The following is a 14596-nucleotide window of genomic DNA, read 5'->3' as shown; positions in this document are numbered from 1 at the left end:
CATTTTGAATAAAGTAGAGCTATAATCTGGAAAACAAATACAGTAGTATGTATTTCAAAATGTAACTAATGGGGGAATATGTATAAATCATGCAAAAGAATTATAAGAGATTATAATACAGGGTCCTCTGTGTTTTCTCACTGTCCCACCAATTTAATTGAAAATTTTAGTATGTGGAATAACCTTCACTACAAATGTTCTTAGCAGAAACATTACTTTTACTGAACACCATGAATAAATGTATGCAGGGAAAAAACACGTTTACAACACATAAGGTCTTTCTCCCTTAGTCCACTATGAAGAACAGAATGTGCTCAGAATTTTGCCTTTAAAAGGTCTATATAAAAGAATTTTTCCAGCAGTTTGTATTTTTGCTACTAGAAGCATGAGAAATCTAAAAGCATCTCTACCTAATATGTTTTCTTCATATTTTTGACCAAAAAAAGAAAATGGTCTATTCATGAAAAGCCATAAAACCTATATGTAATTTCTCCCTTTCCTACCTGGCAAAGGATTTTGGAAATTCAAATTCACCAAAATGTGTCATTATCTTTGTAAGATGCCAAGTTGTAAAGTCAGTAATATACCTGTATAAATATAATAGTCCCATTTAAACAAATTCTGACTTAATGCAAACCAATCCCCACTGCTAAAATACTAAGCACATGATCTATTGAGATGTATGATTTTTATGTATATTTTTGAAAGATGGCATTGGTACCATAATTACGCTTGTCACAGTTTTGATGAGTTGCTTTAGTTTAGGCTACAGAACACAGCACAACATTCAGAATCTGAAAAATAGGGATGTTTTTATCAATCATCATTAATGAACTATAATACATGCTTAGAAAGTAGACTCTTGAGGCACACTTAGTGTATTTGGTGAATGATTCAAAGAGCATCTATGTTAGTCTTGGGACTGGAGATGCGTGCTTATGTTTAAATATGGCAATAACTCTGGGAAATCACTGCCTACAAAATAACAAGGACACACCACTGGAAAACCTAGAAAACTCTACAGTTTCTCCGTCACTTCGGTTACAGATGTTCCTACAGATTATACACAGTCCTTTGGAAGGAACTGGGTCTTAGAATTAAGTTTGGTTTCTTCACGTGCCATTCAGATTTCAGGATTTTCTTAGCTTTGACATTCATCTTACATTACTTAAACAAATGGGAGGCAGGAGGGAGAATATAATTTCTCTTGTAGGTGGAGGCAAAACATCATTAACCTGGCTACAGTCTGAGTTTGCTACTCTCTATTTGAGCGAGGCTAGACCGAAAAGACTGGTCCACAGTCAAAAAGCAGTGAGGACGAGGCCTTGAGCTCGGTGCAATACAGCCTGACCCTGCTTTCCCATCCAAGCAGCAACAAGGCCCACAGAGGCAATGCAAGACAAAGGAGAGCTGATGTGTGACGCCTCCACGGAGCTTCCTGTTGGTGATGGCAGTCCCCAGGGAGGGTACAGCTGGCCTGAAGCTGTGGGCTTGATGGCTGTGACAAGCCTTTTTGGGCTGTCAGCGGGGGTGTGACCATGTCAGTGGTAAAGGACTCTCCCCATCAGCACGTCAGAAAAGTCATCTTGGCCACAGCTGCAGTATTCCGGGCTCTACTTTACTACGCCATCAAGCCGACGGCAGGATTTCTCTCCTGACTTCAGTAATGGCTTCAAGGGACTCTCCCAGAATTGAAAGCTAGATGTGAGTTGGACAATCTACAAAGATGATTACCTTCCTGTTAACATCTACAACAAATTAAATAGTTTTTCTTCCTAAATTTTTTCTAATTTGAGACGCTTATATTTTTAAGAGTTTTACACACTTAAACATTCTTGTTCTTTTTTGGGAGTGAGGGGGGCTGATTAATGTTAAAAAATAAACATACTGCTATCCTAGAAAGATAGTATTCAGTACTATTATATCTCTTTGCCTCTTCAGTTAAAAAAGTTGGGTTTTGTTGTGGTTGAGAATATATATACGTAACACTTATTTGAATGTTTGGTGGTCTGGAAAGACAAAGCTTGAAAACAAAATTGAAACCATCAACAGATTTGTTCAATCTGGATTTTTTTCTTCAGGTAAGTATGCAGTCTGGTAGAGGGCAAAGAGGAACAGGGAATGGAGACACCCCATCTGTGGTTTCAGCTCTGTCACTAGTTACATCACTTTGAACACAACTGTCTTTCTGAGCTTCTAGATAACTAAAGGACTTACCACTCCTAACTAAAATTCTGTGACATTTTAAAGGCTTCTAACATACAAGGTTTTTGGTTTTTTTTTGCTTTACAAAATGGCATGATTTAAAAACAACCCTCATAGGGGCGCCTGGGTGGCAGTCTCAGTTAAGCATCAACTCTTGGTTTCAGCTCAGGTTGTGATCTCAGGGTTGTGAGATCAAGCCCCGCGTCGGGCTCTGCGCTCAGTGCAGAGTCTGCTTGAGACTCTCTCTACCCCTTCCCCCCTGCACTCTCTTTTTCTCTCTCTAAAGTAAAAAATAAAAACAACCCACTTGAACAACCTATTCTATCCATTCCAGACTTAGCAGCTAACGGATTCATTTGAAACTCTGTTGAATTTAATAAACATTTCAGTAACAGAACATAAATGTGAGGTAAGCATGCCTGCTCAGGAAATTCAAAATGAAAAGTCTCACAGTAATCTTAATTCAATCCCTCTTGTTCACAAGCATGATAAATTTTCACATTCTGTTATCCCTCCATAGGAAATAACTAGACACGTTACTTTACGTTCTTACAAAATCATAGCCAATGTTAATAAAATGAAATGTAACAAATATGATTCTATCTACCTGTATTTATAACAGTCTTATCTATCTTTATAAAGAATCACCCAACTCTGAAAATCAGGAGTATGGAAATATTTTATTGGCTATTATAACAGATCATACTTATACATGTGTACCATATTTACCATTAAAATACAAGTAGCTTGTCAAATATATTTAAACTCATGATAATAAATAAAGCTTGGAAAAAATTAGAGACATTTTAAACAACGGAATTCCATTTAGAAACAGTATTTTTTAAACTACATGTACTTTTAAAGTTTAAGAGTTTTCTGAATTTCTCCTAATATATGGCTTTCATTATTTCTGGTATATTAAGTATGGTCCACAATTTCAGTATAGAAAATCATATTATTCAGTTAAGTCTTTCTGCGGGTAGGTATGTAAAATCTTTGCCATGGTTCTATTCTAGCCCGAAGTCTTTAGATGTCCTTTATCTCCTACTATCAGATCACTTTATCAAATCAAGTGAAATTAGTACTAAAAGAAGCTATGTAATTATAGAACAGCAGTTCTTAACTCTGGTTCCACATTAGACTCATCAGGAGATGTTTCAAAAATACCAAAAAATACCACTGTCCAGACCTCATCCCTAGGATATTCTGATTTAACTAGTCTGGGGCTCCTCCCCGGCATGTGGTGCCCCCCCCCATTTTTTGTAATGCCCCCAGATGCTTTTAACGCAGAGCCAAATTTGAGAACCAGTCATGAAAATGACAAAACACTGGTTTGGAGTCAGGCTGCCGTGCCTGACTTCTACCAGGCCTGACACCATGACCTAGGAAACGTCTGATCCCTTTTTTGATCTGTAAAATGGGACTAACTACTGATATGATAGCTATGAAAAATGTGTGTAAAAGAATCAAGATAGTGCCTGAAACACAGTGAGCTCTCAGTAAATATGACTGTAACAGTAGAAAGAACACGTCATTCCTAGTTTGCAAATTTAAAATGGTGAACCATTCAGAAATTAAGCACCTATTCTATTTTTTCTCAGCAGAAGAGAGGAACAAGAAAGTTATTTTTAAAAGATCTACACATTCTACTTCTATTCGGGTGCATAAAGGTAAGATATGGTGTCTGGTGGGGAGGCAGGGTAATATTTGAAGTACCAGATTCCCTCGTTTTGACTGCCTAGTATAAGCTCTGCCAGTTCATAATGTCATCCTTTAGTGTACAATTCAAATCAATGTCTAAAGCAAAGACTCTATAGATTCCTCTATAAAGACCTAACTAACCTGTAGAATGTCCTTCTTACTCTATCTTCACAGCAGAGAAAGAGCCTGGTGAGGGTAGAGTTCCACCAAAAGTATACTCAATGACAGATGAGGAGCATAATGAAAAGTTAGCCAATAGAGTTAGATTAGAAATATGATTGACTAAATAGGACCTAAACAATTACCACTCTAGTAATAAAATTACTTCTTTTGCTTCAGGAAATGACATTATCAGCTGTAGTGTGGTTCGATGGCCTAATGTAATCAGGAGGCAATACAAAACTGTACAGCCTTTCTTGGCAACAAATTTTGGAACCAGCTGTTGTTACCAATTGTATTGAAAATGTGTTCAGTTAACTCCAAGACCAAATTGGGAAGAAGTAAGGAGAAAATTTGGCTTTTACAAATAGTCTCTAAAGTGTCTCTAAAATTTCAAAGTCAACCTTTTATGAGAAGGTTACAGAATTTTAATAAAATAAGACATCAGCTGTAGCTAATATCTTCCTTAGACCAGCATTCCATAAAGGGTAAGGAAGAAAAACTACCATCAGAACCTTTGAACTCTTGTTTCAGATAAGATTGTGTTCTGAATACTGGGCTTAACTTACATTCCAAATGTTTGGTTCCATTAATTAAATATTTGTCATATGGGGGGAGGTGTTTTAATCACTTATTGTTCCCTAAGTTTTCACTGAATTAACAATTTGTACATTAAGCACACAAATCGTAGCTGCTCCTTTATTTTTGTGTACTCACAGTAAGTACGATCCTTATTCCATAAACATAATCCTGATATGCAGAACAGGGTTTATTATTACCTCCAAATGTGACCTGGAGTTGCTGATATGCTAACTAGTCACTCTGAATTTGACTATCTGACATAGCAGTCAAAAATGAAAGCAAATTACTTTATTGAACACAGTCCTCAAATCAATTTATGGACTAAAATCCTGCCTCTTATGAATATAAATCACAATGGCTACACTGAAAATAAGTTTCAGAATATACAGTTTATATCTTGAAAAGAATTAAATAAGGTTCTCAGGAAAATCATTCTGATATAATCTTAGTTTTTATACTCTGGAAAGCTTTTTAAATGGAAATATTTCCAGGGATGTCAGTTTTCAAAAAACTAAAATACACTATTCATGTTAAACTGCTCCTAAAGTATCCTCATGGGTTAAAATAAACACATCTAAAAAAAGTTTCACTCTAATTTTAAATGCTCACTTAAATATTTACTGAGCACTTAACTATGTACAAAATAAAAGGCAAGGCAAAAAGCTTTAAATGTGTCTTACTGTATTAGGTAAAACTCAGTATCCCCCCCCCCCATTCTTGCTAAAGAAAAATGGTATTATAATGTCTTTGGGCAGAAACCAATATAGAATCTTAAACTTATCACTGTTTTCTCCTTAAAGCCTGTTCCTTTTTGATACTCAGGGCCTAATTAATGGTGGTAATCACCTTCTGCATCTCCCAAACTAGAACTCTGTTAGAACCTGGTCTTTACCCTCCCTCACCTCATCCATCGATCAGCCACCAGATGCTGCTGACTCCTCTTCAGACGCTGTCCTCCAATGCTTCTGCACCCCCCCAGTCTTGCTCTGCCCTGCACCTGGTTTCCCAGCTCAGGGGCACAAAACAATCTGCTGATATGCAAGAATATTAGAACATTTATACATACTCACTTTCTATCTTTAAGAAGAAGAAAGTATGCTTCGCTAGGACATACTTAGTTTGTGGATTGAATTAAATACATACATAACTTAGAAATATATGAACAGATTACACACTGCTGAAAGGGCGTGTGATAAATCAAGTTTGGAGACCACAGGACTAGACTATTGAAATAGCACCTTATCTTGTCCTTCTGCCGTCTCTCTCCACTTGTGGCCCTTAAAGATAAAGCTGGTCATGTCCTTTGGCTGACAAAGATCTGTGCTTGGCCCTTCATTTCTCTTCACAAGGCCTACAAGACCCCTTATGAAACAGTGGCCTTTCTACCTCTCTCCGCTCACTGCTTTCTGCTCCCCACCATTCGCCCCTGTGTTCCAGCCACACAGTTTCGGACTATTCTCCACACACCAGGACCTTTCACAGCTGAATGCCTGGATAAGGCTATTCCTCCTGAGAGAGCAGCAAGTAGTCGTATGAGAGTTCTTCAGAAGATCACTGTTGGCCTCCAAAGAATTTAGGAAAGTGACTTCATTTTCTATGCCTCAGATTCCCCTTTCTTAAAATAACACCACTGTCCCTACTCATAGGATTGTGGTAATATTATAGGAGATGACACAAGTAAAATCACCTGAGCACATTTAATCACTGTAGTAGTCCTATGGCAGGTACCATCATTATCCCTAATTTATAGATGAAGAAACTGAGATACAGAGAGGTTGAGTAACTTGCCCAAGGACACATGATTACTAAGTGGCAGAGGAGCGACTTAATTCAGCTGCACCCGAGTCAGAGCTCATTACCGTGAGACTCTCTGTCTCACCAAGTTTTGATCTATCTCAACTGTAGTGCTCTCGCTGGAGATACAAAGAGGGGTCTAGATGATCGATCACATTCCTTCCAGTCTCACATTCCATGCTTCTAAATTAAAATCTTATAGCTCAGGTAACAGCCTCATTGGGCCTGCCTTCTGTTAGTCTCACAAGGAGACACAGTGGGAGGAATGGCTTCTATGCATTGATATTTCTCCATAGAGGAACACAAAAGATAACAGGGAGAAAAAATTAAATAGATCCCCTTTGCCTCTAGCCTAGCTGATACCCTCTTTTCTCCCCAGTCATGATCGGAGTGGAAGATGAGATGGATTTTAGCAAAGTTACTTCCTGTCACAGCATTTCAACTGGGAATTTGAATTTCATGGCTTCTTTCCCACCAAAGGCCCATCCCTAAATTAGTATAACCTTAGTTGTTTAGTTCTCTTTACTGCCTTGTTTTTGGGTGACGATGGGGGAGGAGGACATTATCACACCCTTCCTGAACATTCGAAAGCCCAACACATACAAATTTAACAACCTAAAGAAAAAGATACTGATGTTCTACGTGAAAGACTGTTTCACGTTTTACTATTCTGGTAAATAGATAATAGGAGATTAAGAGAAATATATATATGCAGGCATGTTAATAAATTTTGGTTTGCTTCTATTCTAGACTCTGGGTTGTAACTACTAGAACTGACATGCATACTTATTAATTAGTTTTGAATGATAAATAATAACTCATCATCCAAAGAGCACTAACACAGCATCTGCCATCACTGCAACTGTGAACATTTTCCTAAAGAGGGGAAATAGGCATTTACTGTATGCTTATGTGCTGTCAGACCATGGGAATATATGGGATTTTACATGTTATCTTAAAAGAGAAACAGGGAGATGATGTTAGGGACAGGATTCTAAGAACAGGTCATCATTAACCTATAATTCTAGTGTTGTATCTCTATACTCTTTGTGATGTTACCACCAAGAGGTTCTTCTAGGATAATAAGGCATCCTAGAGCATTTCCTCCTATGTGAGGAGACTCTTCTGATAGAGAAAACAGACTCAGTCAGGCTCAAAAGCAGTGATTTTAAGATGTAGTGGCTAAAAGCAGTATATTCAACATGCTTATTTTCACAACATAAAACACAAAAAGAAAAGTACCACAAAATCTCGGCTGATTATAGGCTCTCTAGAAGATAGAGGGTTAAAGTCTATTATGGGCAAATGTCAAAGAAGAGCCCTAGAGATAAATGCAAATAGAATTAAAATGTATGTAGAAAGGAATAAGATGATGTCAAAAAGAGTCTCTCTCAGAAGTCTGACTAGGGGCAGCCTTTGACCCAGAAAAGACAAGATAATACTTTACTTTTTTCTCTCCTACAACCAAGGGATACTCAGTCCTAACGCCCAAAGTTTAGGAATATTAATATTTATGAGTTAATCACAGTATGAGGTAAATAGGCTTTTATGCATTGGCCTTGGGAAACTCCATCCACATAACATAGGTTGTTCTTGTGGGAAGATACAGTTCCAAGTACCCAATTTATGGACTCTTGGAATATGACTGTTAGTAGTTGGCCCGAGTAGAATGGTTCAGTTGACTTCATGATTAGAATAATCAATGTTTCCACAATATCTTGCAAAATTGCAGAATTGCAGAACAACTGCTTAAGTGAACTGTGCCAAAGATCAACTCTAAGGGGCGGGCTATCGTCTCGAGCTCGTGGCTCGCCCAGCTCCACTCTGGCCACCATCAGGAGCTCTGGCAGAGCTGCTAAAAGAATATTCTGATGCTGCCATCTGTACTATATAAATATTTCTCTCCCTTGCGTTTTGGGCATGATAATGTAAAAAAAATTTAGGCCCTCAGGATATAGTCTGAGGATGCCAAGATGAGAGCTCTTATTCTGGATCCTGAATTCTCCACACGGACCACAATGTAGGAACTGTGGTGGTTACTAGGCTAGTTAGCCTGACAACTTTATACATGTGACCAGACTGTCTTCAGTCTTTAGATCACTGGAAAAACCTAGCACAAAAAGAAAAAAAAAAAAAAGAAAAAAAAAAAAAAAAAAGAGCGAGAGAGAGAAAAGAAATCCCAAACCTGAAAGCAGTCTCTAAATGGCTGACCCCTTCTCAATAGTCAGAGTGTTTTTGTCCTGGCATTACAACTGAAATAGCCAAAGAAAAAGCCAATATATTAATTAACTAAAATTATTTTATAGGTCTCAAATTATACATGGTTCATGGAAAAGAATATATGTTAGGAATAGGAAGAAATAATGTTAGCAAAATCAGAAAAAGGATAAGTATGTCACAGATGAGTATTAGAAAACTAATCAGCTCACCAGCACATCACTTGTGAGAGCATGTATTCACAATGGCTACCCCCTCCCCTCTCGAGTGGGCTTATCCAAGGGCCTAATGTCTGCACTAGCTATTCTACCACAAGAAAAAGTTTCTCTACAGAACTGCACAATATGTAGTACTCCAAATATATTCGAGTTGACTACAAAATTACAGTATCAATTCTATTTTCATAGTTAATAATACAAACCTATTCAAAATCTATAGCTTCCATTTTTTTCTTTACTGGAAAATGCAAATTATAAGACAGAATGAGTATTTTTAAAAAAACACAAAATTCGGACTGTACATAGAGAAGCAGTAAGTCAGAGACTATTTCTATAGTTTAAATGCTATAACATATGGAGGTTTCAGAAACTATAAAACTAACAACTCCCTCTTTTGTACCTTTGGTATGCTGAACGTACTTGAATACGTACTTGCATACTAGTGCATTACTTGTTTGCTATTATTTCATATTAGACCATAAATTCCTTAAAAACAGATTTCACATCTTATTCATCTCTATTTCTCCACTCTCCAGTGGAGTACCTGACATACAGTCCATGTTCAAAAATGTTTCTAAAACAGGAAGGATAAACTCAGTTGAATACATAAACCTCCGTTCCTGACCCTAAAATCCACATATGTGTGTACGTATAGACATACATGCATGTGTAAGACAGATAGATGTTAATTTTTTCTTCACAAAGAGGGGACTTGATTTATTTAAGAACTAGAAACTTCACATTGTAATATAAGGTCACCTATTTTTCCAGGGAACAGTAACATTAGCTTAATCTTTATCACAAAGTAATACTCAAAGCTAAATATAGTCAATATGTTAAGAAACTAGTGTCTTAATTTCCAAGCTGAAATAGTCTTCTAGAAAACAGAAAAATGTCTAAAATGATTCTAAGATCTCCATAATTTTTATGGAGATTTTTAAAAACTCACAATTAGCCACACCCAACACAATTTATTACTTACTATGGACCACTGGTTGTGCTAAGCACTTGGCTACAATATCTCGTTAACTCCAATAACGATATGAGGTAGGTATTATCACCCTACTTTAAGAAACATTTTTTTTTTAATTAGGAAAAAAACTCTTGGGTCTTAGAGATGCTCTGGACCAATGTTCTCATTTTACATTAAAAAAACCACCAACAGGTACATAAGGGAAAAAAAAAACATTAGCATGTTACAGGCAGATATCTGGTACAGAAGAATAAAAAGACAAAGAGGAAAATATACAAAAAAAGGAAAAGTCGTAGAAAAAGCTCCAACTTATCCAAGAAATGGTCAGAATTCAGATTATTATACTATCTTGAAGAGACACCTATATTCCTATGTTCATTGCAGCATTATTCATAATAGCTCAAACATGGAAATAACCTAAGTGGCCCTCGATGGATGAATGGATAAAGAAAATAAAACAAATACACACGTGTGCATGCACGCACACACAGACACATATGCGCACACACACAGACACACATACACACACACAGGAATATTATTCAGCCATAAAAAAGGAAATCCTACCATTTGCAACAACATGAATAGACCTTGAGGGCATTATGGTAAGTGAAGTAAGTCAGAGAAAAATACTGTATGATCTCACTTACATGTGGAATCTTAAAAACATCAAACTTATAGAAATAGAGAGTAAGACAGTGGTTGCCAGGAGCCAAGCGTATGGCAAGATGACAGTCAAAGACTACAAACTTTCAGTTCTAAGATGAATAAGTTCTGGGGATCTAAGGTACAGCATGGTGACTATAGTTAATAATACTATATTGCATACTTCAAAGCTGCTATGAGAGTAAAACTTTAATGTTTTCACCATAGCAACAACAACAAAACGGTCATTACATGAGGTGAAGGATATGGTAACTAACCTTATTGTGGTAAACATTTTGCAAATATATACATGTATCAAATCATTACACTGTACCACTTAAATATGTTCTATGTAAAAACATATACTGTTTTAAACTTGGATGTAAGTGAGTACCTTTTCTGAAATGCAGAAAACATGTATTTATCTGCCTCACTGAATATCGCCATATAGAGGTCCCGAAGGCAATCTCACAAACAGTTAACTAGAGTGGAACTCGCTTATCATCTTCCTAACACACTTCCTTTTTGGTTCAGCGTCTCTCAATTACCCATAATATTAAACTTTTAAAGAAGAAAACAAAACTCCAGAAATTAATTGCCTAGCCTTATTATTACTGCTATTTTTTACTTTTCCCAACTACACGTACTAATAAATGGCAAAAGTGGTCAACCTGAACTGTACTTAATCCTTTCTACTGATATAACAAACACAGAATACAGGTTTTGAAATCAAGACAGACCTGTCTTGCCATTTACCACCTAAAACAAATTACTATTCTTTAAATATTTCCAATTACCTTCAAAATCCTATTAGAAGCAAGGTGTTCTCTTGTTTGTTTAATTGTGAAACATCCATAGTGTATGCTATGGTGTTTGCACCCGTGGGATGATGCCTCAGTGAAATCAAAGTTCCCTAGTCTGATATTCTACAAAATATCAAGACTTCCCACTTGAAGCAAAGAGATCCCTATGGTATGGCCTTCAATACATCCTTAATGGAGGAGGGATGTGCACAAGGCTTGTCAATCATGAAAGGGTAAAAAAGCAAGTGAAGAACTGCTGAGATCTACCCACAGAGGGAAAAGCAGAAGACAAAGTCCAAAGTAACATCAATTTAACATCTCAGCAGAGAGTCAGGCATAATGATGAGTGAAAGAAGCCAGACACAAGAATACACATGCATCATTCCATTTCTGTAAAATACAGTAACGTGGAAAAATTAAATTATGGCGATGGAAATCAGAACAGTGGTTACTTCCAGATGGAGAGGGGAAGGGGGCCTGAGAGAGCCTTCTGGGATGCTAAAAATGTTCTATATCTTCAACTAGGTAGTAGTTTCATGAGTGCATACAAATGTAAAAATTCATTGGGCTGAGCACTTAAAATCTGGCAATTTAAATGCAATAATACCGCCAAATAAAACAAATGAAGGGGAATGATACTCAAATCAGGACAAGGACCACAAAAATCCTGTAAGATTCTGTAACCTTTACCTTTTTAAGTTTTAAAATTTTGATCGCCTACGGTGTATTTCTCTGTAGTGAGAAGCAGTGAATGTGTGATACGTTCAGTGTTTCTTTGAAGTAACTAGGAAGCTAGAAGCTGGGCAATCTTTGCTGACTTGTGTCTGGGTCTGAGGGGGCCAGAAACTGAAAGGAGGGAGTAAGTGGTGTCCAAGTGTCTGACACAGGGACAGGAGAGTCAGGGGAGATGGCTGAGGCCTGACAAGTAACAAAAATCCCAGAGGGGCCACCCTCTTCTTGGTGTTAGTTAATAATTCTTTTACACACGGTCATAACTCCTGATATCTGGTAGGTACTTATTAAACTTTACCTACTTGGTTAAAAATATCCCCATCCTGTCAACAGAATATCTAGAAATTACTTCCTCCTAAGTCAGTCTGACTACCTTGAGGCCTCTACCTTGAGGCATGCGCAATACAACCTCTACCATAACCATCATTAGCTCGGTCAATACCAAGGAAAACCCTGTGTGTTATCGGATGTAAAGCTGTATGCACTCCATCTGATAGCTTGCATTAGCTGTTAGAACCATGCGCTGTGCTTCTCTGACACATTTATGGAAGATGTTTGTGAGAGTCACAAAGAAGGGGGTACGGGAAATCAATGAACGAACCTAGATTAACCAATCCTTTACAATCCCACCATTCCACAAAAGAAAACAAGGGATGCAATGGTCTAAGACAAAGAAAGTATAATGAGCAAGGCCCTACAACAAACCCTCTAGCTAAGTGGATGATCTCCTTCTCACCTTTATCACGATCATAGAGTAAATCTTCTGTCGAGCAAGGGCTACCATCCTGGGACTCGGGGGGACAAAAGGGAGAGACACAAGGTGAATGGCTGCTGCAGCTACTGCTGCGCTCCTGCACGGAGGGGGTCTGCGTGTCGATGCTGCGCGTGCTGCTGCTCCGGTAGTGAGCGGGGAGCGGGGCTCTTCGACCGTCCGGGATCTCCAAAGGCTGCAAGAGAAACAACCATCACATGCGTGAGTGCTGGGGCGCACCCTGATGCCTCCAGAGGCATGCGGCATGGCCCTTGTTTTCGCCTTCCACGATGATCTCACCACAACGGATTCTTCAGAGAATAAAGATAACAGTCTTGTGTCTTGATTTCTGCACACTGTCTCGACTGAACGAAAAACTGACTTCCAACTACTACGGATAAGCCGTCTTACAAATTCCATAGCTCTCTGTATGTATCTGTAGGTAGCACTTCCCATAATACTCAAGGGTAGGGGCTCTTCTTAAACACCGTGTCCCCAGCGCCTACCACCGTGTCTGGCACACGGCAGACATCCAACAAACACATGCTGAATGAAGTGATCGAACTGCCAAGAAGTTACTAGGACTTGCTAGTCAGAAAAGTAAAATTGCATACTCGCAGGTATAGACTTTTCTGTCTGTTCTTTATTGTAATTTTTTAGAGATCAGGAACAGAACCGTGTTTTCCATTTCCTTTACAGATTACCCAAAATTTCTAATGAAGAGATTTATTCTATTACTATTCCATAAAGGATGTTAATACAACTCAAAACAATTCTACTGTTTTGGTATCCGTCTATGTAGGACGACTCATAATTTGGCTTGGTTCTAATGCATTGTTCTGAGTGGCAAAAGAAAGAAACAGAAATGAAACTATAATTATAGAAACATACATTTTGGACCCGAAAAGACCTTCGAGCTCATTATTCCAGTGTCCTTACAAATACAGAACCTATAGCTGACTGCTTCTGATGTCACACTAATTAAACGGCAGCAGCGCTTCTGTCACGTGGGCTCTCCCTCCTCTGCTTCAGCTGTAAACAGAAATCTTATTCCATTTTCCTAATCTGTGTGCTGACAAAGTTCAATGAGGAAAACTCTATCTATTAATCACTTAAAATATTTTGTTCTTATATAGGCAGTATTGCAATGCCAAGAAAAAGAACCATACTCTTAGTTTATTTACAACTTATTTTCACTATTTACTGTTTTTACTCTGAGCTTTGTCATTTCACAATTTTCAGAAACGCTGTCAGAGGGAAAAATGGAGTAAGATAAAATTAGGCAAGATTCAAAATGTATAATTTTTTCTATAACTAATAATCAAGTTAAGTGAAGGCTGAAACGATTAACTACTGAAATACAAACTGCATTTATCTATACAATGCTATTAAAAAAACCTACAGCATCTTTACAACCTGACAATGTCTACTCTACTATAAAAAGAATACTCAATTATGTAAATATTAGTTCATTCTGTAAACAAATAAAAAAGTAAAACTTTCCAATAAAGGAAAGAAATATTCACAAAGGAATATTACTTCACTTGGTCAAATGCTAAGAAAATCTTACTTTATTTAAATTTTTTTCTTTCACTTAAATAAAGTTAGATTGTAATTACAACTCTGCACTAAACCTTAGATGAACAAAGAATAAACCATTGGGCAGGTGTTTTTGGACAAAATTGCATAGCAGTGTAAGATGTGTGAAGTTCCAGGGTAACCCATGAGGAAAGGTCATCTTCAAAAATGTGTTTGAGGGCTTCATGACAGAGCTATTTCTTAAAATATAGATATTTAAGTAAAGGAAAATGTTACT

General features: G+C 37.4%; 1 protein-coding gene across 1 annotated transcript in view; it reads right to left on the bottom strand.

The window, feature by feature from the left end:
* The window catches only part of GLCCI1 (glucocorticoid induced 1), a 99714-nt gene that overhangs the window by 2352 nt on the left and 82766 nt on the right, over positions 1-14596 (bottom strand). The window contains exon 6 of the mRNA XM_026506357.4: positions 12766-12976. Coding sequence (XP_026362142.1) covers positions 12766-12976 — 211 coding nt within the window. The remainder of the gene's footprint in view (positions 1-12765; positions 12977-14596) is intronic.

This window comes from Ursus arctos, unplaced genomic scaffold (genome assembly GCF_023065955.2).
Source record: "Ursus arctos isolate Adak ecotype North America unplaced genomic scaffold, UrsArc2.0 scaffold_3, whole genome shotgun sequence".
Lineage (NCBI taxonomy): Eukaryota > Metazoa > Chordata > Mammalia > Carnivora > Ursidae > Ursus > Ursus arctos.
Note: the sequence above shows the minus strand (reverse complement) of the source record. Positions and strands in the feature narration are given on the sequence as shown.